This window comes from Drosophila persimilis, unplaced genomic scaffold, assembly GCF_003286085.1.
Source record: "Drosophila persimilis strain 14011-0111.01,24,50 unplaced genomic scaffold, DperRS2 tig00000686-arrow-arrow-pilon, whole genome shotgun sequence".
Taxonomy (NCBI): Eukaryota; Metazoa; Arthropoda; class Insecta; order Diptera; family Drosophilidae; genus Drosophila; species Drosophila persimilis.
The window spans coordinates 143,621-169,303 of NW_020825336.1; the positions used below are offsets into that span (position 1 = coordinate 143,621).

The 25,683-nt window shown below is 46.3% G+C and overlaps 5 protein-coding genes across 5 annotated transcripts in view; 3 read left to right on the top strand and 2 right to left on the bottom strand.

Annotated features, from left to right (window-relative positions):
• Positions 1-15,519, bottom strand: part of LOC6604006 — a 56,934-nt gene extending 41,415 nt beyond the window's left edge. The window contains exon 1 of the mRNA XM_026991746.1: positions 15,283-15,519. The gene's annotated coding sequence lies outside the window, so the exon portion shown is untranslated. The remainder of the gene's footprint in view (positions 1-15,282) is intronic.
• Positions 15,520-16,158: 639 nt separating this feature from the next.
• Positions 16,159-17,811, top strand: LOC6600514 (islet cell autoantigen 1). The gene is made up of 3 exons (XM_026991760.1): positions 16,159-16,865; positions 16,919-17,158; positions 17,218-17,811. The coding sequence occupies exons 1-3, from the start codon at positions 16,284-16,286 to the stop codon at positions 17,686-17,688; spliced, it is 1,293 nt and encodes a 430-aa protein (XP_026847561.1). The 5' UTR covers positions 16,159-16,283; the 3' UTR covers positions 17,689-17,811.
• Positions 17,812-17,814: 3 nt separating this feature from the next.
• LOC6600515 (dnaJ homolog subfamily C member 2) lies at positions 17,815-20,136 on the bottom strand. The gene is made up of 3 exons (XM_002025544.2): positions 19,824-20,136; positions 19,557-19,702; positions 17,815-19,492 (listed from the first exon to the last, which is right to left on the bottom strand). The coding sequence occupies exons 1-3, from the start codon at positions 20,063-20,065 to the stop codon at positions 17,904-17,906; spliced, it is 1,977 nt and encodes a 658-aa protein (XP_002025580.1). The 5' UTR covers positions 20,066-20,136; the 3' UTR covers positions 17,815-17,903.
• A 1,083-nt stretch (positions 20,137-21,219) lies between these two features.
• On the top strand, positions 21,220-23,597 carry LOC6600516 (sphingosine kinase 2). Its single transcript, XM_026991717.1, has 2 exons — positions 21,220-22,252; positions 22,311-23,597. Exons 1-2 carry the CDS (start codon positions 21,297-21,299, stop codon positions 23,329-23,331), a joined length of 1,977 nt encoding a protein of 658 aa, XP_026847518.1. The 5' UTR covers positions 21,220-21,296; the 3' UTR covers positions 23,332-23,597.
• A 504-nt stretch (positions 23,598-24,101) lies between these two features.
• Positions 24,102-25,054, top strand: LOC6600517 (CRAL-TRIO domain-containing protein C3H8.02). Its single transcript, XM_002025546.2, has 2 exons — positions 24,102-24,406; positions 24,469-25,054. The coding sequence occupies exons 1-2, from the start codon at positions 24,248-24,250 to the stop codon at positions 24,979-24,981; spliced, it is 672 nt and encodes a 223-aa protein (XP_002025582.1). The 5' UTR covers positions 24,102-24,247; the 3' UTR covers positions 24,982-25,054.
• Positions 25,055-25,683: the final 629 nt, after the last annotated feature.

A 25,683-nucleotide genomic window follows, 5' to 3' on the forward strand; every position in this document is an offset into this window, starting at 1 on the left:
AGACGCGTCGCGTCGTCGTCGGCGTCGGCGTCGACGTCGTGGTCGTCGTCGTGGTCGCCGTCGTCATAGTGTCTTCGTCTTTTGTCGTGGCTCGTCTCTCTTTCGCTGAAGCTTCTTTCTTTTCCATTTGATACCCTTGCTAGAGGGAGCGAGAGAGAGAGGGAGGTTTCGTAGGCACTGCGCTGATCGAAAAGCCTGCCATTCTGCTCAGAACACGAATATTGCGTGCTTTGATTTAAGCAGAAATATATTAATCTGTACAGCGCGGATCGATGCCAGGGTATCCAAGGCTTCGGTACTTGTCTTTTGTGCCGTGTGCTTTTTTGACTGACAAATGAAAATCTCAATTGGCTATCGCCGGACAATCAGAAAGACGAACAGACGAACAGACGACAGCCGGGGCCATGAGAAGCTGGAACTATAGCCGATGCTGCTATCGTGGTTGTTGCTTGTTGTTGTTGCTGCAAACATTACACACATTACAACGAAGCAAAAGAAATGACAACAACTGCATACGAAAATGTACTTTCACTCATCGCTTTTTTCTTCATTGAATTCAATTTTTGAAAACGTCATCGTGTCGCAGATAAAATAACAAACGAATGCAAACAGATCTGTGGGCCTTCTCTGGCTGATTGATGGGAGAGAGAGAGAGGGGGGGAGGGGGCACATCTTTCCCAGGCCCCAATCAGGGGAGCATGGGCTTGGGGCACTTGAAAGTAGAATAAATACAATTTGTCGCACCTCTCCAGACCCGACGCCAGACCAATTAAATGCAAATTTTTCTTGTTTTAGAAATCGATGCCAAAACTGGAACTGGAACTGGAACTGGCACTGGCACTGGAACCAGCCATGCACTGGAACGAAGCCTGGCATACCCTAGAAGATACATCAAAAAAGAAGCCACACACCCGAAGATACATACAAATGCAAATTGTCTCTCTCTCTCTCCCCCTCCCTCTCTCTCTCATCTGGCGCTTTCGACCACCCACATGGACGTCGCACTAGCTCTGCAGAGGCTCCGGCCCCGGCCCCAGCCCCAGCCCCAGCCCCACCGTGGCACAAATTTATGCGCATTTTGATGAAATCAGTTGCGTGGGCGTGGTCCAGCGTGGTCCAGCGTGGTCCATGATGGGGCGGAGGGGGGATCAATCTGCATTGGAGAGCCCCCAAGCGTTGTTTTATTGCTTTCTTGTTTCCCCCTCACCCAAGCGAAAGTGAGCAAAGAATAAGCGATAGCGGATACAATATCTTCTTCTTTCTGTGGAAAACTAATCGTTAAACGAAGAAGATCTTGGAGAGACGTGTTTATGGTTTTCCATGCACTTTATTGAACCTCTTCAAGCCTCGTTCTCCGAAAGATACTCTGCACTGACTCATCAATGCCGTACTCTGAAGTAGTTCATAAATATTCTCCGATGATTCATGCCCATAAATTGCGAATGTAATTTTCAGAAAATACCTTGCAAATTAATTACAAACGAAATTCCGTTTGAAATGATTTACACAAAATCCGACTGCGAGTATCTCTATAATTCATTCAGAAAAACATTTAGCCGGGTGGCAGGAAAACAGCTAACAAAGCAAAATCCCAGCAGGTTATGGCCAAGGCCCAGAAGCAGCCACAAAATTTACGAGCTGTTGCAGCAGTTTCTGTGGCAGTTGCACGGTTGCACTTGAAGCCGGAGTCGGAGCTGGAGCCGGAGCCGGGGCTGGAGCTGCTGGCAGAATCGAGAATCATTTTCTGGTTGTGGATTTTCCTTCGTCATCATCTTCGCTGCCGATTACGTGGCCATTAATTTTGCACCGAAATTCGTTTGTTGCTGTTTCCGTTTCGTAATTAAATTGTGACGCAGGGGGCGGGGCCAGGGCGGCGCCTCCGCAGAGGAAGGGTCAGCTGTAATCAGGTCAAGCAGCAGCTCAAAACGCGACTCGAACTCGACCTTAATCGCAATTTGTGCGCGATTTATAATTTATATTTTATTTTACTTTGTTTTTGTTTTGTTTCAGACCTTCAGATTGAAACGAAAGAGAGGAGAGAGAGGAGAGAGAGAGAGATAGGGAGACACCTGCGGAAATGTACGATCTATGCAGATCTATCCATATGCAGAAGACTCTCAAGTCTTATAGAGAGGAAAGAGAGAGATCTAGGCAGATCTATCCATATGCAGAAGACTCTCAAGTCCTATAGAGAGGAAAGAGAGAGATCTATGCAGATCTATCTATGTGCAGAACGCTCTCAAGTCTTATAGAGAGGAGAGAGAGAGAGAGAGAGAGATACGGATACACCTGTGGAAGTGCGCGATCTATGCAGATCTATCCATATGGAGAATTTTCTGAAGTCGTATAGAGAGGAAAGATAGGAGAGAGAGAGAGAGATCTATGCAGATCTATCCATATGCAGAAGGCTCTCAAGTCTTATATGGAAGAAAGCACCAGGCTCCTCTGGAACCTCCTCTTCTCGAGAGAGGGGAGCGGCACACAGACATTCACCTGGAAAACCTTAAAGATATATTCGGAAAAATGTAGCTTTAGTTCCAATAACTTTGAATAAAGCTCAACTCCTAGAAGTTCCTTGAATCGGGAATTATTAATATTATAGTGCCACTCAAGGATCTTCCTACAGTATGTGGAAGGCTTCGCGCTGCCCCGAGATAAATATTTTCCTGCTGGCAGAGATCGCCTTTATAACGAAATTGAGCCTGTATCTGTTAAATCTCCATTCAATATCAAACCTGAAACCATCTTAAAGTCAAGATATTGTATTGGGTTTAGGAATAGCCAAGGCTTTAGGGGGATTGTAGGAATGAGTCTGCCAAGAACCCAAAGGGAAAGCGCAAACTGTTTCTTAATTAAGAAAATAACATGTGTTTTTTTCTCATGGGAGTCTCTGCATCATGGACGATGTGGCAGAGAACTTTACCAGAAAGTACTTTCCATGCCATTCCATGGTATGGCAGTAATCCCCTGTTCAATGCCGGCCACAAGGCTATCCCAGGCCCAGAAACTTTCTCATTGGCAAAACCGAATAAAACTATTCATAAATAATCATGAATAATGACAAATCATGGCTGCAAACGATACGCAAAGATTTGGCCAACATTTTGGCCGGCAGCCCCCGGCCCCCGGCCGTACCCTGAAAACCTGGTAGAAGATAAAAGACCAATTGTGGCTCTCTGTCTCTCGGTCTCTCTGTCTCTGTTTCTGGGTGGGGGATCACAATGGTTTCTGCAGATACGGCGGTTGTTTTGTTGTCAATTCATGGACTTTAATTGCTGTTGCATGTTATTAAGCGAGAGAGAGAGAGGGAGAGAGAGGGAGGGAGAGGCAGACCCAGACACTGTGAATGATATATGGCCTGCGGCAGAGCCTATCCACCTTCCTATCCCTGGCACTGGCGCTGGCTCTGGCTCTGGCTCTGGCACTGGCACTGGCGCTCGTCTGGTCAAAAGATTGATGGTGTTATGCAATGGCAACCCTTTCCTAGAGAGGGAGCACCACCTTATCGGCAATGCGCATCGTTGTGCAGCATTAAAAACGCTCAAAGTTTCTTTCATTTTTGCTCTGTGTGGCAAGAGAGGCAGGCACACGCAAATATCACAAAAACTGAACTCCATTGAACCCCCAGCCCCCTTTGTGGCAATGCCGCCGCCGCCGCCGCCGCCAAGGTAATGCCAAAATCCGCTTTGAATTAAAATTGAAATAAAAAAAAAAAAACTTTATCATTTGGCTAATTTTTTGTTGCTTGCTTGCTTGGTGGTGCCTCCAGACTTTGAGAGTCACGCAAACCCGAAGCCAAAGCAAAGTGCAAAATGTCGCGGCATTACGAATAAATTGAATTGGAGACGGAGGAGGGGGAGGGGGGACGGGGGGAGGGTAGACGGGGAGTCGGAAACGAGGTCCTTAAGCCCCTGACTAACTGACGGACGGACAGCAGCTCCCCACCTGGCTTTTTTGGGGGGAGGGGGGGGGGGGGGGGGGGGGGGGGGGGGGGGGGGGGGGGGGGGGGGGGGGGGGGGGGGGGGGGGGGGGGGGGGGGCACCTACCGCCATGCCCGAAAAACTCACTTTTCGCCGAAAAATAAATGAGAATTTTCGAATAGAAAAAAGCCAAATAAAGTTCATTTGCCGCAGTCTAGACAACAAACATTTTTGCAGGCGCAACACTGCAGGCAGGCGGGGGGAGGGTGGTGGGGGGGGGGGAAGGTCTGCTGTCGGGGGTGCGGCTCTGCCAAAAAGGACATTAAATCATTCAGAATTCAGAGCCAAAATAGTAGTACTAGGACAGAGCCAAGGCGAGACGCCAGACAGATAGACGGACGGACAGAGGGAGGGAGGGAGGGACGGACGGAGGGACGGACGGAGGGACGGACAACATGCACGGGCTTCTGCTCGTATCTATATCTTTGTATCTATGTTTCTATGGTTGTCTGCATGTGTGTGTGTGTTGCGGCAAATAATAGTAATTTGGCTAATTCAAAAATTGCAGCTCTCAGGCGTCGCGGTGCCTTTTTGTTGGCCGTTCGCTTCTAGCCCTGAACTTGAAAAAACTGTTGGGGCGGCCAGCACACGGAGGGGGGGTGGGGGGCTTCAGTTCTCTCTTTTTGTTCGGTGCCGGACAAAGTGAAAATTAACAAGCCAGGGAAAAAGGAAAACAGAAAACCAAACAAAACGCACCAAAGCGAAGAGTGAATGCCCTTAAATGGTGGGCAGGGAAAAAGGAGAATTCCACTGAGAACTCCACTGAGAATCCATACCACAACATAAAAACTAATGTAAACCCAAGTAAAAATGGTAAAGCAAAGAGAAATTATATATTATATTTGGTGTCAATATTAAAAAATTTAATTTAAAAATGAAAAATAGATACAAAAAATAAAAATTTGTAATAAATATATTTGGTCTCAATTTTTAAATATTTAATTTATATATGAAACATATTTAATTTAAATATAAAAAAAATACAATTTTTTAAAAAATATATTTCATCTGAATATTAAAATATTTAGTTTATGTATGAAATATATTTATGTTAAATATGAAAAAATTCTTTTAAAACTGAAATATGCTTAAAATGCATATAAATGAAATATTTTCATATTAATGACAAATAAGAAATAAATAGTACTCATACTTAATGATATATATATTATTAAATTATTTATTTTGTATTCGTTTTATTTTGTATTATTTAGTAAATATTATTTAATATAATTTATTATTTACTATATTATAATCCCAAAAAAAAAATAAAAAATTATATAGAAACAATATATTTATTCTAAATAGGAAATATATTTTTTCATTTTCTTCCACTCTCTCTACGATTTAAAAAATAAACAAAAAATAAAAATGTTTGCTCTGGGTGAAAACCCGCAAGTCATGTGGCATGACACGGGGCGAATACCCGACAAAAAGCAGGACCATTGATTCGTGTCCGAGGCGTGTCCAGATACGGGGCGTATGAGTAATGCACACGGGCTGCTCATAATCCGAACGCCTGCCTCTTGCAATCTGGGGGTTTGCTAAAGTGTTTTCAGCAATGGCCAAATCCTCCTCCATTTGGCTTTAATTAAAGAGCTGCAGCAAAAACTTGATAGAGAGAGAGAGGGAGGGAGAGGGAGGGAAAGATTTGCATTTGGCGGAGACCTAGGTCGATGCGATGCGATGCGATGCGGAAGACCCGTCTGAGGCCGAATTGAATTATTATGCAATTAGCAATTAGTATCAATTGAGGCAGAGAATCGCCCCTCGTCTAGATGCCGAAAACCACTCGACTGGGTCAACCGTTCATCAGAGAGAAGGAGCTTGGATGGGAGGCAAGGTGAGCGTCTCCTCCGCGATCTGCGATCCGCGCTCTGCCCCCCAGCCCGGGCCTTGTTTGCCCACTCTGCTCATTTGTTGATATTTGCATTTCGCAATGCCAGTCGCAAGAATAGTGCATCTCGAGTGTGTGCTGAGCAGAAGATTTCGCAATGTGGGCTCTCGACCTCTTCGCCGCAGGCCCGGAGGCTTGAACTCCTCTCCACTGAATGCTGCGTCATTCGGCGGCGCTGGGGGCTGGCGTTCTTGCCTCTCTTCCTAACCTTTGGGCTGGTCAAAGTCCAACCGAGTTGCAAGCACTATAAATAGGCAAAACAACAAAGGCAGAAAACTGGCAAAAGACTCCACATGCACATGCACATCCACGAGATGCTGGCTGAAAGCAATCTGGCTTAATCATGTGAGAAGAGAAGACCAGAGCAGCAGTCAACGAGGCAGGGCCAGGGGCGGGGCCAGGGGGCATGCGGCATGCGGCACCGAAAACAAACGAAAAGAAGACAACAAACTGAAATCGAGTTTGCCACAAACAACTCGCGACTCGCGTTGACTCTACGCTGAACTTACAGACCAGAGATGATGACGACTCGGGACGGGTTCTCTGGGCATGACTCAGCCCCCAGCTGGCGATGGCAGATGCCACAGATCGAAAGACGAATGCAGTGCGAAGTAGAACCCAACAAAACTGCATAGATTCAGGCTAGTCTCTGTGTGGATTGCATTGGTTTCCATTTTTGTGGATATATTGCATCGATTTGCAAAGATTTTTATCGATTTGACATTGGTTTTTATCGATTTACATTGGTTTTGATCGATTTATATCGATTATAATTTATGGGGAACAAACCAATGGATTTTGTTGTGCATCGATTTACATTAATCTTTATCGATTTACATAGATTTTAATCGATTATTATTTATAGGGAACCCAATGGATTTTTAGTGCATCGATTTACATAGATGTTCATCGATTTACATAGATTTTTATCGATTTATATCGATTATTATTTATGGGGAACGCCCTAATGGGTTATTTTGTGTATTTATTTATTTACATCGATTTTTTATCGATTTACATTGGGTTTTATCGAATTATATCGATTCTAATTTATAAGGAACAACCCAATGGATTATTTTGTGCATCCACCAGTTTCCATTCTCGTCTTTAGACATCCCAAATAATGAATAAATGACTAACAAATAATAAATGTAATAATATTAGGGACCCTCAATATGTCTATATAATAGAGAAAATAAATAAATAACCTTTCATGATAAATGAGTGCTGAATAAATACAGTAATCGCTGTAATAATCGCTCGATTCTTGGTGTATTTCTTGAAGTATTTTATACTGTCATTTCTTTTCCAGCTTGATCTATTCCGCCATATTGTTTGATGTCGTTTCTACGAAAGCAACCCCTAGCATTCCTTACGAGTTGGGGACCCAAAACATTTCTATACAATAGAGCGCATATAAATCATCATAAATAATCGGTAATAGCAAATGTCGAGTGAATAAATTGAGTAATCGCTGTACTAATCGCTTGAACCCTAAGTTTTCGCCACAAAAACTCTGTTCTTGGAGTATTTTATGCTTGTATTTGTTTTCCCGTTTGATCTATGCTGTGATATGGCCAAGACTGTCCAACCCCTAGTATTCCGTATTCCTTGTGAATAATATTTGCACTTCTCACCGGTTCACCCCGTAAGATGGCCCCCCCCCCCCCCCCCCCCCCCCCCCCCCCCCCCCCCCCTGTGGAAAACCCATTGACGGGAAACTTGGGCGCTGGTGAGAACGAAAGCGAAACGCTTCGGAAGATCTTTTGAATTCCAGAGAAGCCCCCCCCCCAGAGCCTCGCCACTCGCCCCCTCGCAAGCTAATTAAGCCGTGGTCGGGGGTTGGGGGTGTTGCACTAAGGGAAAGCACTAAGTGCAACTGCAATTTCAACAACTGCTGCAACAGCGACAGCAACAACAAAGATGAGAAATCGCTGGCTTCCTGGCTGCATGAAGAAATGAGTCTAGAGGAAAAACTTGTTCATCTTCAGCTCTAACGAGCTAACGGAGCGACAGGCAGACGGATGGATGGACGGATGGATGGCTGGCTGGACCGCCGATGAACGTTTCCACGATAGGTAAACAAGCAACAACAACAACAGCAGCCACAACAGGTAGCAAGCGGTGCAAGTGCAAGTGTAACAGCGGCAGCAACAACAGAAGCACACTCGCTGCCGCACTCCCGCTCTAGAGATGGACCCGTGACGGAGTGGCCACCGATCACGACGATACCACAATCAGAATCGATCAACGCCAAGCTGTGCCTCAATTCCATCCAAACCTAAAGGAATACAAAGAGTCTTCTTGTTGTTGTTTAAAGCCCACTCAATTCTTTGTTGTGCTTGAAAAAAGGAAACAAAATTATTGCTTCTAATTTCTAAGTTTTTAATTCTTTTTTTTTTTAAGAGAACAAGTAAGAAATTTTCCTATTTTGGTCATAAGATTAACAAATACTTTTTTTCATATTTTTTGTTTCAATCATTAATTCTTTTAATTCAAAAATTATGAGTAATTTTCCTATTTTGGTGATAAGATTAACAAATACGTTTCTTTTAACCTATTTTAGGCACATTTTTTTCATATTTTTTTTTTCTTTTTTTTCTCAATCATTGCCTTTAATTAGTCCATTTTTAGTCCAACAATGAGTTATTTTCCCATTTTGGTCATAAGATTAACAAATACATTTTTCTTACCTATTTTAGAAATTTGTTTTATATTTTATTTTTTTGTATTTTTGTCAATTTTTTTGTTTTTTTTTCTTTCTTTGTTTTTCAATCATTAATGGTTTTAATTAAAAAATTGTTAATACATTTTTTCAAAAGAGAACAAAAAATATGAGTCATTTTCCTATTTTGGTCATAAGATTAACAAATACGGTTTTTTTAACCTATTTTAGGCACTTTTTTTTATTTTTTATTTTTGTCAATTTTTTTTTTCTTTTATCGAAAGTTTTTAGCAATGAGTTTATTTTAATGCTTGTGATTCTGGGTATTAATTCGAATTTCAATCATTCTAATTTATATTTGTAAATTTTTAATAATTTTTGTTCGAAGGAGAAAAAAAAATTTAAGTAATTTTCTTAAGATTTGCATAAGATTAGCAAATACGTTTTTTACAATTTTTTTTCTCTTTTTTCTTAAGTTTTTTTAAATATGTTTTTTGCGTTTTTTTCATTTATTTTTTCTCTCCTTTTTCGTTTTTTTTTTTTAATTTTTTCTTGTTTTATTAAAACTTATTGGCAATCAATTTATTTTAAAGCTTGTGATTCTGGGTATTTATTCGAATTTCAATCAATTTATGTATGTATCCATCCAGCCTTGTGGAGAAAGACCTCAAAGATGAAAGGATAATGGGGAAGCTGATAGCCTGCTACCTTTATTCAAAGATTTATAAGATATTAATGGATATATTCCATATAGATATAATAGTGGGCACGACTCCCTGGCTCCCTCAGCGACAACCCAGGACATTTTGATTTGTATTATAATAAGTGAAAATACTCTTGAAAAGTGCCTTCTGCCGGGCACACCTTCGAGAAGGAAAAGATATCGTGCTTATCGACCCGTTCGTCTTATCCCTGAGATATCGCAAGCTCGATAGTATTCGCCCCTCCGTGTCCCATCCCCAAGGCAGGGCTCTCGTGTTGAAGGTTTAGGTTGAGTGCCTCCTGGGGCGGTGGGTGGTTGGGTGGTGTGTGGTGTGTGTGCTGTGTGTGGTGTCTGTGCTGCTAAGGCCATGCCCTGCATGCCGCTCGGGCCAAGACAATAAACAAATAAATTACATGAAAGCGTCTGCTGGTGCCTGCCTGCTGCCTCTGCCTGCTGCCTGCCACAGTTTGAATCTTTTCCAACAAGATAATCACAATGAAGCGGCACGAAATGTGCAGCAATGTGGCAGCATCCTCATTAACCCCTCCGCACCGCCAGCCCTCCTTTGGTTAAAAGTGAAAGTCATTGCGAATCCCCTCCAGTCCCCCCTCCCCTCACCCCCTTCAAATCCTAAGCAGAAGCAGGCAAAAGTAATTGGCCAGGTCGCCTCGCGGGTTAATTAAAACGCACTTTGTGGCCAATGAATGATCGAAAGAAAAATACAATAAAATAAACGAAGAAGTCAATGATGCGGATGGAGTGGATAGATGGGGGGAGGGGGGATTAGGGGGGATTAGGGGGGGTACCATATCGATACCGAATGAAATGTAAATATTTGAATGACCGCAAAAACCGCAGCAAACGCAGCAGCGCATCCGTGAGATGCCTTTGAAATGTCTCAAAGATAAATTAATTTTCACAACGACAACAGAAAAAAAAAAGAAGACCTGCCCCGCCCCGACTGTGGCACCGCCTGTGCCTCCATCTGTGCCCCTGCCACCGCCACCGCCACCGCCTGTGCCTCCGTCTGGTACACTTTTTCACTTCTTCCGCCAATAAACAAATCTCTGCTTGGCCGCCGAGAAAGTATAGAAAGCTGCTCGGTGCTCGCTCAAATGAGATTCAATAAATTTGCCCAGGCGGCAGGCGGCAGGCGGCAGGCAGCGGCCTGCCACTTAAAAGCTGATAGCTATATTTAAGCCTCGTCCCAGTGCCGCCCGAAGGCTATTTTGTGGGTCAGTCGAGCAGCCATGTAGGAGGTGCATGCGGCATGTGGCATGCGGCAGCCAATTGGGTCAAGCCATGGGCCGCCTTGCAGCAGCCCACCTGCAGCAGCTGACCCCCCCCCCAACCCCCACAGCATTCGTTCCAAAGAACATTTCCATTCCAAATTGAAACTTAATCGGGGAAAAAAGTGGGTCTATCGACGGGGGAGTTGCCTGGGACGGGGGCTGGGACTGGGCCTGGGCCTGGGATTGGGCCTGGGACTGGGATTGGGCCTGGGACTGGGATTGGGCCTGGGACTGGGCCTGGGACTGGGACGGGGACTGGGATTGGGCCTGGGACTCCCCTTCCTTGTGCCTCCTTTCGAAGGGATACTCTCTTTGGCGGCTCCACATCACACCTGGAGATCCGATCCCTTTGATTGCTGGGTATGACGGGCCGCCACTCGGGCCACTCTTGGCCTCCACGCGTGGGCCGCCTCGACAGGTTAACCAGCTAGACGACGACTCAATAAACGAGGTCTGCATGGAGGCCAGGAGCGGTGCACATTTGCGCCGATTGTGCAATGGGTGGCAGGCAGGCAGGCCGTCCGGCAGGCAGGCAGGCACACATGTGGCACAAGTGGCTAGAATCTGAGAGCAGCTGCTGCTAAAACGGTAAATGTTGTACTCAGATCCCATGTGCGACACGGACACCGGCACGGACATGGATGAAGGAAGTTGTGTGTGGGTCTGGGGTCTAGCATTACCAGAGGCCCACATTGACATGCTCTGAATACTGTTGTGCCCCCCCAAACCCCCCACAACCCCTCCCCCACCCCCACTCATTGTCCGTTGTGGCGGCTGCTGTGGCGGCTGCTGTGGCATGCCGCACTTGCATCGCAGTCTTGAGAATGGCATTTTGATTTATTGGCCTGTTCCAGAGCCACTGGAGCTTCGATTGCATAATTTCAGACACCAAAAAGTACAAAAAGTACAAAAAATACAAGAAATACCTACCTTTTGGCGACTATGAAATGCAAAGCCAAATGCATTTTTTCCCACAATTTGCAAACAATAATGAAACCGTGGCTTACTGGCTGCCTGGCTGGCTGGCTGCCTGGCTGGTTGGCTAATTAAATCAAATAAGCCGGGCCAAGCGCATTAAAAATGCACACAAAAAGGCACAGCCGACCAGACACTGACAAAGTAAATAAAAATTGGGAAATCACATGGATTTATGGCCACACGCCGACCAGCGAATGCTCTGCCAGCAGGCGGACCTCAGGGGAATCACATCCGTAGGAAGCACAAGTGTCCAAGGGGGGGCGGAAAGGCTAGGAATCCTTGGGTCTGCATTTGTATCCATAGGATTTGGTCTTAGGAATCCATAGGAATTCGTCTTTCTACTTCTATCCGTAGAGATCCATTTCCATCTGCCTATCCGTAGAGATCCCCTGATCTTCTTTCTATTCGTAGGGATCCTTGGATCGGATCTTCTTTCTATTCGTAGGTATTCGTCTTCCTTCTTCGAACTGTACGGATCCTTCTCTCTGTTCTTTATCCGTAGGATCCTTCTCTATCTGCCTATCCGTAGGGATACCTTGATCTTCTTCCTATCTGTGGGCATCCTTCATCATCATATATGATGGGATCTCCTGATCTTCTTCCTATCAGTAGGCATCTCTCTCCATCTTTATATCCATAGGAATCAGTGGATCTTCTTCCTTTCCATAGGGATCCTTCTCTATCTTTCAATCGGTACGGATCCTTGGATCGTCTTCCTATCAGTAGGCATCTCTCTCCATTTTAATAATCATAGGAATCCTTCTCCATCTTCCAAACCGTAGAGATCCTTGGATCTTCTCCCTATCCGTAGGAGTCCTTCTCCATCTTCCTATCCATAGGGATTCGTCTTCTTCCTTCTCACCGAGGAGGTCCTTCTCCATCCATAGAAACCCTTCTCCATCTTCCAATCCATAGGGTGCAGCCGTCTGTTTTCTCAACAACCTGAATCTTGGGCTCTATAAGACCTCCAAGAAACAGATCTATTCTTAAAGCAAAGCTACACTGCGGTGCCTATTCGCCTCTTCGTCCGGGAATGAGTTCCCTTTGCAGGTTTTCCCTTTAGTCAAATCTTTGCCTTTGGTCGAATCAAATTACATAGCAATTACGCCTCGAACAGAGAGGGCATGGCACTCCACAAGCGGCACTCTGTGGCTGGCATGCCACAAGTGGCCCGGCCGGCCGGCAACGACCGATAACAGGCAACAAAGACAACAGAAATATGGTCAGAGCAGGGCAACAACAACAGCAACAACAGCAACAAAGATTGGCAACAAAAAGGCAACCAATTAAGGCCAATTTAGTTGCAGCAACGCCGAGCGGCAACGACACAAGAAATAATCAGTGAGGAAACAAGTCAGGGAAGAGATAGCCCCTCCCCGCCCCCCAACGCCCCCCGCCCCCCAGCCGAAGCATGAGATACCCTCACGGCCACTCAGGACCCCGGCAAGACACGACCCAAGTGCACGGGCAGCCAGCTGCGTGCCGGCCATAGTCCGGGTACCCTGCCCCGGGGAAAGGGTATCCGCAGCAACGAGAGCAACGTCTCGGCATGCAAATGAGAGCAGCCAAGTGGCAGCAACGGCAGCGGCAGCGGCAGTGCAACCAAAGTAACTCGATACAAATTTTGCAAAGAAAAACAACACCAAAAACAGCAACAACAGTGGCAAAAGTTACGAATACGAATACGAATACGAGTATTTCCTTTTGTATGCAGGTTTGTGTAAAAATTGTCACATTTTTTGCTGAGAAACTGTGAGAAAATATGCAAAGCAGCTGAAACGTACAACTTTTGATAGTGTTTTATCGCTTTTTTTATTCTGTACAGCCTGTACGGGGTGTCCACCGGTGCCTGCCTCCGAGCTGCCACAGGGTTCTGCCCAAGGAACGGTCATTGGAGAGCGAGAAAAGTTTGCATGGATGAAAAAGGAGTCGTGCTTCCAAGTTCCAGATCTTTTGCGGGTCTAAGACTATGTAATTTACTCCCTTTACCCAAGAACTGCAGTTAGATGGACTGCAGACTCTATCAAAAATCTAGGGCCATACGTCTTCAGGGGAAGAAACGTGTCTTAAAAAAGACACAAATCAATGAAAACACAGCTTAAATGTTACCTTCTTTTACAAGGAATTATCAACAATCCTTAATGAAGACTTTTTCGCTGGAGAACCCGAGAAGAGGGTCGTTGGCTTGACCTTTTAGAGGCCAACAATCGTCGAAGTTGTTGGGGAAAAATATATATATATACAACCGGTACTTAATTCCCTTTAAAAAAAACCTACATAGATAATTTATTGTTTAAATACTCGAAAGAAACCTATATTTATTCTCTTTGAAGATAAATTAAATTCCTTAAGATATTCCGCTCCGTTTCGCAGAGTTTTGCCAAAAACTAAAACTCGATGAACCCCAACTTTTTTTTATCAAAAATAGAGCCAACAAATTTCTATTGAAACGCATAAAAAAACCTGGGGAAAATCCTTTCTTTTGTATCTTTTTTGCACTTACGTTTTTGGAGTTTTTTTTTTTAATTTTACACCAAAAAATATTAAGAAATGACAAAAATTTAACCAAAAATTAAGTGGAAATTGTGTTTCATAAGAATCTTTAAACTGGGTTTAAAATATAAACTATTGAAAACTAATATAAATATTAAAACTAAATATTAAAAATAACGAATTATTAAGAAAATATAGATAGAGTGGAAAATAGTGGGAGCAAAAACATACCCTTCTAGGGTTAATGGAAGCCTCTTTTGAGGCCGCTGTGCGGGGCGGGTTATAAGTGCAGTGGGAAAAGAGGGCATACTCGCATATAGATAAAGATGATCTCTGTCTGATTTCAGTGACGACGACTGAGACACACACACACACGCACACACACACATTGGAACAAGTGTGTCACAGTGGAGGCAGGCAGCAGCATTCAAGTGCAATTGCAGTGAAATCTTCATTTTTCAATAACAAATAGACGAGCAGTAAGGTTTTCCATAAGGCAGGGGCAGTGCTGGGGCAGGGGCGGGGGCAGTGCTGGGGGCAGGGGCGGGGGCAGAATGCGGTTGCATTGTTTACCCAAGGCGGAGCGCGGCTTTGAAGGCGTTGAAGGGGGCTTCGAGAGCTGGTAACGAGCCGGCCTTAGAGCCGCAGCTTTTATTATTTCTTTTTTTCTTCTTTTTTTTTGTTTTTTTGACTGTGCGCCCCATCAAAGCTTGGGCCAGCAAGTGCCGTGACCTTTTTCTGTCTTTCTTTCAATTCGAGTTCTGTTTGGGACTTTACGAGTATATTTGTGCAGGCGGGGGGCGCGCAGAAACCGAATCTAATTGCGCGAGCGGCTTGCCCCAAGTGCCCCTAGCCCCTCCAGCCCCTCCAGTCACGCGCCGTTGGTGTTAAAAGACGGAAGGAGAGTGGCATTATCTTTGTGGCACCGGGAGTTGGGGGCACCGGCATGGCATGGCATGGCACACAATCAATTTATATTGCTGGGGCACTCTCACACGCACACGGACGCACGCACACCCACGCATATTCCCCGGCTTCTGCAGGTGGCAGGCAGCAGCAGCCAGCAACCCGTTTTTGGCTGCAAGAAAAACTAACTTTTGCACACACTTGTTCACTTTCTTCTTGCTGCTGCAACCATTGCGTACATATGTATGTACATATGTGTGTGGAGCGTAGTGTCCACAGCATCCCATGGATTGAAAGTAACTGTAACTCTGCGTGCATCTGTGTGCGGCTTACAGTCGCTCGCATACACACCATACATCTGTACATACCTGTCCAGCAAATTAGCAAAACCGCAAAATATGTGTCGCTTTCAATTGCAATTGCAATTTCAATTGCGATTGCAACTCGATTCGGACTCCACTCGAACTTTAGCCCCCTTGTCCACCGGCTTACAAACACGGCCAACACACACACTTTCAAAAAAACGCTACGCGACGACCACGGACTTTAGCACTTGCGTAAATATTTGTCTTGGCTAGAATACAAGTTGAAGACGCGAAACGGCATGAAACGAAACGTATTCTGGATCTCCGTTGAATGCAATGCAGCGCAGCGCCAAGCGCCAAAACAGAGAGAGAAATGGGAGAAAGAGAGAAATGGATGCAGAAGAGCGGTTCCCGCGGTTCAAAAATTTACTAAAAAATCCCACAACTAGTGTGACCAACAACAGTTTCTCTCTTGCTCTCCCAATATTCTAACTGTCAGTTCTCTCTCCCTTAAAATAATCATCTATTTAATGAAGTGTTGTCTCGCATTTCCAAAATAGACTAGAAACACGCACATTTGCTCTCTTAAATAAGAATTCCCTACGAAGAACCCAACTGAAAACCTTAATTTGCTCTTTTAACACACTTTATAAAAGCTTTTCATAATCATATTCAAATAGCCAGTGTAACCAGAAGGTATGTCGAATACGCGGCAGTTTTTCACAGTGGCTCTGTGAAAGTTTCATCCCTGTGTAGTTGCCATGTAGCAGAAATGATTCCGTTTTATGGAAATTTTTAGACTTTTTTTTTACCTATATTTAATAAACAATCTTATAAAGGGGAGTACCTAAATGAACCAATCTTGCAGAAAATTGATTAGTCTATCGGATAAAACTATATGCTCCGTCCTGAGGGCTGTAGCTGGCTAGCAGTTCCAGATCGAATATCAAAATTGAGAAATATATACACAACCCGAGAGCAGCGCTGCCGACGTCGCTGCTTTACTCGTTTTTTCCATTCACTTGTTCCACTTTTTTTTTAACGTACGCAGCACCCCCGAAAATATGCTAAAATCCGAGGTGCAACACCAATTTTGGATCACCAAGAAGGCGGTCCAGCGCAAGCTGGGCTCCAAGGAAGACAAGCACATAATCTCCTCGGACGCGGAGCTGGACGCTAAGATTGAGGTGTTCAAATCAATATCGGACACCAGCCTGGAGCTCTGCAAGATAATCGACCAGTACCAGGAGCGCCTGTGCATCTTGTCGCAGGAGGAGTGTGTCTTTGGGCGCTTCCTCAAGGAGGCGGGCAAGCGAAGCAAGACGACGGGCAACAGCATCAACCACACAGCGAAGGCCATGTCCTTTGCAGGACAGCAGCGGATGTGTGTGCGGGTGCCATTGCTGCGACTGCAGCACGAGGTGGACGTGTTTCGCTGTCGCGCCGTCAAGGACACGGAGGTCACGCTGCAGAACATGGAGAAAGAGCGAACGGAGTACAGAGCTGCCCTGTGCTGGATGAAGTCGGCTAGCCAGGAGCTGGACCCCGACACGGGCAAGGGCCTGGACAAGTTTCGCACTGCCCAGGCTCATGTGCGCGTGGCCAAACATAATTTCGATGGCTACTCCTTGGACTCCATCCAAAAGGTAGAGGGAAGCGCCAGCAACTTTACGGCTTCAGCTAATTTTCTTTTTTCCAGATTGATTTGCTGGCCGCCGCCCGCTGCAATATGTATTCGCATGCTTTGGTCGCCTACGTGGCGGAGCTGAAGAGTTTCGCCCAGAAGGCGGCCTCCACATTCCAGACGATATCCAATGCACTAATTGCCAAGCCCAAGTACGACTTTTGTGTTCTGAAGGAATTGTCCCAAAATGAGGGCCCCAGCGAGGATGTGCCACCAATTGAAGCCGTGGATAAGGATCAGTCGCTGTTCTTTGCTGTGAGTGTGTTTTCCAATGCCCTATGGCTACATTCAGCTGAATTTGTATGCCTTTCCAGAGTGAATATCAGGACAAGCCAGACTCGGAGTTGAAGCCGCCCAGTGGAAAGAAGTCCCAGGCGGAACCAGCCCCCGTCTGCGGTGACAATGAGTCCCTGCTCATAGAACTTGCCAAGCAGCTCGAGAAGGAGGACAGTCCGCTGATCGATGCTCCCGTGCAGGAGCAGGAATCCCCCCTGATGGGCGATGCCAATCAAACCAGCAGCACCAATAGCAAGTTCTGGGCACGCATGTTCAATCCGCAGCTGCAGCAGCAACAGCAGAAGCCCATGCCTACCACTACCACCACCACAGCCGCTAAGCCAGCCGCCTGTGGGCCAGCGCCGGCGACGGCGTCGGCAGCTGCTAGCAAATCGCAGTCGACCAACAATCCGTGGCTTGACCTCTTCGCCGATCTGGATCCCCTGGCCAATCCGCAGGCGTTTGATCTGAAAATGAGTGGGGGACGCAGCGTAGCAGAGCAGACATAAGATCGGTTTCCGGCCCAATCCAGTCGGCAAATACGTATAGTAGGAGTACATATATCTTTGCATACACCTGTGGGAAATAGCTAGTCAAATGGAGGAGAATCTTTGGATGTAACTTTTCGCTAAACGTTCAAAAACTTTTTATGTTTTATTTAAATAAAATTTATATGGGACACAGCAGCTAGAAGAGGAGTAGTGTAGTGTGTGGTGGTTCGCTCTCATTTGACAGCCGCCTGCGCCTCCTTCTTTGAGTTGACCAGCTCGACAAGCTCCTTGACACGTCGCAGGCAATCCTTTTTACTGCGATTGGGTATGCACGCAGCAATGCGGTCCCAGCGATCGGGTGTCGTGGTCGGGTACGATTTGATGGCCTGCTCTAGCAGTGCCTGCTCCTCCTTGGTCCAGGTCTTGGATGCACCACCTGCACCACCTGCACCGCCAGTGCCATTGGTCATGGGAGCTGCCGGTGGCGCAGCTCCTGCTCCTGCTCCTGCTGCTGGGGCTGCTGCTGCAGCTGCTGGTGTCGATATGCCGTTCTGCTTCGGCTTCTGATTGTTCACCTGATTGGGATGGGCACCACCATTCTGCTTGACGTTCTCCTTGCTCTCTTGTGAGGGCGCCTCCTCGCCAATGGTAATGTCGTTTGAGACTTGCACTTCCTTCTTGGACTTCTCGAAGCTGGCAAAGGCGGCATCGTTGGCCTGCGTCTTGAGGCTGCTCTTGGAGTGATCGCTGTTCTGCAGGGCCTTCGCCTTGTTGAGGACATCTCTGGCCAGGACCTGGGCCCCTCCCGATCCACTGTGCTGATTGATAAACGTTGCGATTACGTCCCAGCGCTGGGCAGTGCCAGCCGGGAACAGATTCACCGCCTTGATGAGCAACTGAACATTTTCGTTGCTCCAGAGTTCGCCCTTTTTCACCTCCTTGACGCCAGCAGCTTTGGGTGCAGCGGCGGTGGCGGTTGCCAACTTCTTCGCCTGTGTCTGGTTGATCTCCTCCAGTTCGGCGGCGATTTTCTGTTCGGCTGTCTGAAGAGCAGCCACAAATGATTCGCGACCCTTCGACTCCATGGCCTTGTTCAGAGCCTGCAGCTCGGCCAGGTTAAACGTTTCGCATATTTTCTCTGTGCCCTCCATATGCTTCAGCTGATCCTTGTCGTTTTTGGCATAGTATTTGCAATCCTTGACCTTGTCCCGGAGCGTTTTCCGCTCCTTCTTGAGCACCTTCTTCTGCTGCTCGCGTTCAATACGAATTTGCTCGATGCGCTTCTGTTCGGCCTTGTCGGCGCGCTCTTTGGCCAGGGCCGCCTCGCGTACGGCCTTCTCCTGCTCAGCCTTTTGAGCCTGGACGGCATCCATTTTGGCCCGCTTGGCTGCCGCCTTGCGATCCTTCTCCTCCTGCTTGAAACGCTGTATACGCTTGTCGTTGTTGTAGGCCAGATTGACGAGATCTCGAATGCGACTCATCTCCTCCTTTTTTCGCTTGATGCGTGCCGCCTTGTTCTCCTTCTCGATCCAGCGACGCTCGTCCCGATCCTGACCCTTCTCCTTGTCCTCTTCATCCAGGTAGCTGAATTCACGCCACGATTTGAAGTCATACCAGAAGTTATAGAAGCGCTCCACCTCCTCGCGTTTGGCGTCCACCTCGCCAAAGTCTGGCACCTGCGGCCTCTCGCTCCAGCGTCCGTTCAGCTTGAACATTTTGTTGAATACAGCAAAATAGTCATTGTCGATTTCTGTCTGTGAGGGTAGCGAGTCGTCGAATTCGGGATCCACAGAATCAAAGCTGCGTCGCGGCTTTGAAGTGCCTGATCGAAGGAAATAAATGGATGAATTAGAAAACAAATAGAAACCGCTAACTATAGAACAAACCCAATATCTCGTAGGCCTTTGTTATGCACGTGAAATAGTCCTCGTCGTTGATCACCACCTCACCCTTGGCTTTTCGCTTGTCCGGATGGTGCTGCAGCACCATGCGTCTGTAGGCGCGACGAATGTCATCATCGCTGGCTTCGAATCTGCAAAAAGAAAAAGACGCAAACACATACTCCGTCAGTCAGACACGTGCTCAACAGACACACACACACACACACACAGCCAGACAAACAAAGAGAGGCCAGGCCAAGATGGGAGGCTTACCTCAATTTGCCCAGACCGAGGACACTGTAGTGGTCTTGGTCCTTCCATTCCTTGGGATCCAGGGACTTGAGGTAGCTTATTTCCACTTCCTCGCCGACGCCCTCCAACTTCTCATCGGATTCGCTACGCTCGACACCACCTGGCGCGATTTTGCGGCGTGCGTTGAAATAGGCTAAGCCAACGCGCTCGATTTGGTGACGCGCGACCTTGAGCGGTACCTCCAACTCCAGGCTGTTAGTCATGACGTCTCAGTTACAAAAACGAGCACGTCTATTACATAAAACACCAACTTCACTTTGCAATTTTGTGTCACACAACAAATTCACAAAATTAATTCCTCGCTCTTTTTCCTCACCACGTTTACTTTAACAGTTGATTGAATTTAACAGAGAGAGTGTCCATAACTTAACAGTGGACTAACGATGGCAGTCCTGCAGCTGCAAATATCGATGTGCACGGCGTACATTCGTATACCGATATATATTCGTAGTTTTTAATTTCGTACTTGGCTTTGGAGTCAATTCAAAAGTATATTTGATGCTTTAGCTGTTATGACATTGGCTTTGCTAAATTTGTATGATAGAAAACAGATAGCATGATAGACAAAACACAAATGTACTGTTCGTGTGCCGGTTCGTAGTCGTCTTTAAAAACACATCTCCCGGCTATAAGTCGAATAAATGAGGCACTGTTTATAACAAACTGATGTTTTCAAGCACACACAGCCAGCCAGCACGCATGAAAATGGCAACAATCGATAATCCCTGCTCTATTTTCCTCTCGCTCTCATTGCATGCTCCTTCCTTTTAAGGTATATTAAAGAACATATCGTATAGAAACTATACGCCGATTTTTTTTAATATTTTCTCACCCAAATTGAGCATCCCTTGCATCATTTAATCCACTGCATTGCATTAATGTACTTGTCACTCATTCACTTGCAAACTTTGGCGCTAAACTCTACTATCCAGACGATAGTATCGATAGCTGTTTTGTGGGATTTTCTCACTGTTTAGTGGTAGAATTTTCATCGCAAAATGTTGTTGACCTTTTTTTTTAACTCTACTTTATAAACCGTACAATAAAAGAGAGCTGATAAAATTAGCTACTCTTGTAGAAACTTGATCCATCAATGACGTGTTGATATTCAAACGAATATCAAAATCGAGAACGATTTCCGATTATGGACAGAGATCAATTAACCCATTCTAGACCAGTGGGTATTAAAATACACTCTACGAAAACGATGAAACTTGAAGAATTTTAGCGCATTTCAGGTGAAAGATATCGTGGTCTTTTTTTTAAGTAATGAGAAAGGAAGAATTTACTAACAGTACTATTTTTCCTGTTTAACTCAAGTTATACATCTGTTTACATAAATGGGGGGCTAAGTGGGTTAAGTGCTTAGAATAAGAACAGACAACGAAAAACGAAAAATTAAAATGCTGCAAGGCATCAGAATCTCAAGCAACTATGAACGAATCTTATGAGAAGAGCAGCACCAGCACAGCGTGCTCTACACCCACAGCTGGGGCTTTGCCCGAACGCCACCACGATGTTAGCGACACATTTTACACCAGCCAGCGAAAGGGGAGGAAGTACGTGTTTCGGGTACGGCTGGACATCAACGGCTTTACACTGCAGCGAGAATCGCCCAGCGGCACTATACTCAAGGAGCAGACTGTGAAAATATGCAACATTGTTGGGGCGCGTTGCATGCGTCTAAAGAAGACCCGCCGCCTGGCCGTAGCCAGTGCGTGCGCCTGCAGCAACGGCAATCCCAACTCCCCCGCAGCCTCGGTCAATCGCAGTGCGGCCACGCCCAGCAAATGCAGTACGGCCAGCAAGGAGAATTATCCCTGCGACGACGGCGATGTGAGCGCCTACCTTTATGTGTTTGCCTATGTCCTGAAGAAGAAGAGCCTGCGAAGTGAGTTCCACAGGGAGCGCACTGTTCTCACACTGCGCTTCCGGTCCTTTGACACCTTTGAGGACAATATGCGCGAGGCGGATCGCTGGTACCGCGCTCTGCGCTGGCAGCTCCACCGCACGTTGGAGAGCATCTTCGTGGTGCGGAACGAGGAAGATCGGCGACGTCGTGTTTTGGTCATGCTCAATCCAAAGTCTGGCTCTGGAAATGCCCGTGAAGTTTTTAATATGCATGTCACGCCGGTTCTGAACGAGGCCGAGGTGCCGTACGATCTGTACGTAACGAAGCATTCCAATTTTGCCATTGAATTTATGAGCACCCGCTGTCTGGACGCCTGGTGCTGCGTTGTTGCCGTGGGCGGCGATGGATTGTTCCACGAGATAGTCAACGGACTGCTGCAACGCGAGGACTGGGCAAAGGTGCTGCCCAACATAGCGCTCGGCATTATTCCGTGCGGTTCCGGCAACGGCTTGGCCAGGTCTATTGCCCATGGATACAAGTGAGTAGAAGGTTTAGAGTCTCTGGTAAACGTTATTTGTATTCTGGGTCTCCTTCAGCGAACCATACTTTAGCAAGCCAGTGCTGGGGGCCGCCTTGACCGTCATCAGCGGCTGCAGCTCTCCGATGGATGTGGTCCGAGTGCAGCTCCAGAGTCGTTCCCTGTACTCCTTCTTATCGATTGGCTGGGGCTTCATTTCGGACGTGGACATTGAGAGCGAGCGCATTCGTGTGCTTGGCTATCAACGCTTCACCATCTGGACCCTGTACCGCCTGGCGAATCTTCGCACCTACAACGGCAAGATCAGTTACCTGCTCACCGAGCAGCAGCAGCCGTCGGAACAGGAGGAGGATACCTCACACACTCCGCAGCTGAAGATGCAGACCAGTAGAAGCTGCAACACCCATATCGACAAACTGTCCAACACAACCAACAACAACCCGAGCTTCCATCATTCCACCGAGTACCTGCCGCATGAATTTGCGGATGTTATCTCGCTGGAGACGTCTATCAATCAATCGTTTCGCTCCCGCTGTGACAGCTGGCTTTCGGGCGGGTCCCGGCGCAGCTATTACTATTCCATATCGGAGAGCATCTATCATAGTTTGGCGGACGAGAGCGACATTGCCGTTCAGGCGGCAATTGCTCTGGAGAATCGCCAGCAGAACTTTGGGCCGACGAGCAGCCTGCCGGAGCTGGACGAGCCGCTACCGGAGGACGAAGGATGGCTTGTCGAGGAGGGGGAGTTCATCATGATGCACGCCGTCTATCAGACACATCTGGGCATCGATTGTTATTTTGCGCCCAAGGCCCAAATGAACGACGGCACCATTTATCTGATTCTCATACGCGGCGGCATCAGTCGCCCCCACCTCCTCAGCTTCCTGTACAACATGAGCACGGGCACGCACCTGCCCGAGGTGAACAACGAGTATGTGAAGGTGTTGCCGGTGCGGGCCTTCCGCCTGGAGCCACACGACAATCATGGCATCATCACAATCGATGGCGAACGCGTCGAATTTGGGCCGCTGCAGGCCGAGGTTCTGCCGGGCATAGCGCGTGTGATGGTGCCCAAGTGAAGAACGACAGGATGAATTTCAGTCACAGGAGCAATATAATCTCTTTATAGGAATCTCTGCATTTGTATATGTAGCAAATATTTGTTATTGGTACTTAGGGCTGGACGGACGAAACGAAACGAAAGCCAGTGAAAGAAAGTTGTGCATTCTTTTTTCCATTTTGTAGTTGGCATGCTTCTACAAAATACCTATATTGTTAACATTTTTCAACATTATGGCAGTTATTAACAAAAATTACAAGCATGTATATACAATTTAAAAAATAACCGTCCCTCTAACTGTTTTTATTCCAGCAATGGGCAATCGACTTTTCTCTCTTTTTCGTGGTGGGATATCCTCTCTTCGTGGAGGGATTTTCATCGAAAATGGTATTTGACCTTTTTTGATTAAAGCTTGTTTCGTAAACAATCCAATATAACGGATAACGAATATAATGACTCATTAATCGGGGAAAATTATGTGTTCAGGGATGATGGTCCCAGCTACCTACATACATATATATAATATAATTTCTGATCATGGACAGAGAACGATTAACCCATTGCGACCAGACCAGAGGGGTGTTTAAATACGCAAGAACATTATGAAAGTTTAGGAAAAAGATATCGTGGTTTTTTTTAAGTTAAGAGGAAGTATATGACAGATCTAGAACAAGAATATATAAGTAGTATTACTTTTGCGTTTTAACTCAAGCTGTTCACTTGCTTATATAGAGGGGTGCTAAGCGGGTTAAGTTTGTTCACTCATCTCACCAACGAATGAATAAAATTTTGTGAGCTCCTGTAAACAATTCGTTGGAAAAAAGTGACAAAACCGCCAGTTGTTCTGTGTCAGCACATTCCATACCAAGAGAGAGGCTCTTGAATACCAAAGATATACAGTTTTTATCCGCAAAAGCAGCGTCAAGTGTTTCAATATGTCGTCCGAGGAGCTGGCGCCAATAAACGAGCAGGACCTGAAGGACCTTAAGGAGCGAATGAAACTGATTGTCGAAGCGGATCCCAAGCAATACCACAATGATTTCTCCCTTCGGCGTTATTTGCGCGCATTCAAAACCACAGATGACGCATTCCAGGTAAGATGTCACCTGAGCCCACCCCCGGCAGACGGCTTATTTTTTTTTAACTGCCCACACAGGCCATACTGAAGACGAACAAGTGGCGTGAGACATATGGCGTGGAGAAACTGGGCGAAATGGACCGCAGCCAGCTGGAGAACAAGGCCCGTCTGCTGCGCCACCGCGACTGCATCGGCCGTCCAGTCATCTACATTCCGGCCAAGAACCATGGGTCCTCCACCCGTGACATCGATGAGCTGACCCGTTTCATTGTGTACAACCTGGAGGAGGCGTGCAAGAAGTGCTTCGAGGAGGTCACCGACCGCCTGTGCATCGTCTTCGATCTGGCCGAGTTCAGCACATCGTGCATGGACTACCAGCTGGTGCAGAACCTCATCTGGCTGCTGGGCAAGCACTTCCCGGAGCGCCTTGGCGTCTGTTTGATCCTTAATTCGCCGGGACTCTTCTCCACCGTTTGGCCGGCCATTCGTGTGCTGCTCGACGACAACACCGCCAAGAAGGTGAAGTTTGTCAGCGATGATGTGGATCTATGCCAATATCTGATACCCGACATTCTCCCAACGGACATGTAAGCCGGATGGTCCCATCCCATCCGTTTGATTCAAATTTTAGTTGTAGACATACATATCTCTAAAGAGAAAGACACCAGTACCTAAAGAAGGCGGAGAGGTGGCGAATGTCGCGAGGTGGAGGCTTCTGAGCGCTTTGACCCTGTGTAGTCTATGTGTAAATCGATGTGTTTAACAAGTGTTGATTTTATTTTATTGCCCAACCTACTAGTACAAGCGACTATTTTAGATAAAGGTTTATCTATGCGCATATTTATATTGTATATAGAATGAGTAGTAGACCCCCATATACCTTGTATTCGTATCTATATCTATGTATATGCATGTGTCGATGTGTACAGAAAATAAAGTTCTAAAACGAAACTCGCAAAGATTGGCAAGCGGACACATCACACGTGAGTAATAGTGGCCGGCGCACACCTTCGCGACCCCACCTGATAGTGCTCCAATTTTAGAGTGCTTATCAGGTGTGCCCAGACATGATATCAATCATAATCCACTTCTACAAAGATGCGACCCTTATCTAAATAGTGTTTATTGATTGAGAATGACATTCATTGATTTCAAAAGCTTGTTATTTTGCGCCAGTAGTGGGCTTTTCTGCGCTAATCAACACTGATCAGAGGTGCTCTTCAGACACTGTGGCTTTTTGTTGCAGTCTTAATTCCTCATACGCAATTATTTTTGTATGAAGTATGATGAAAA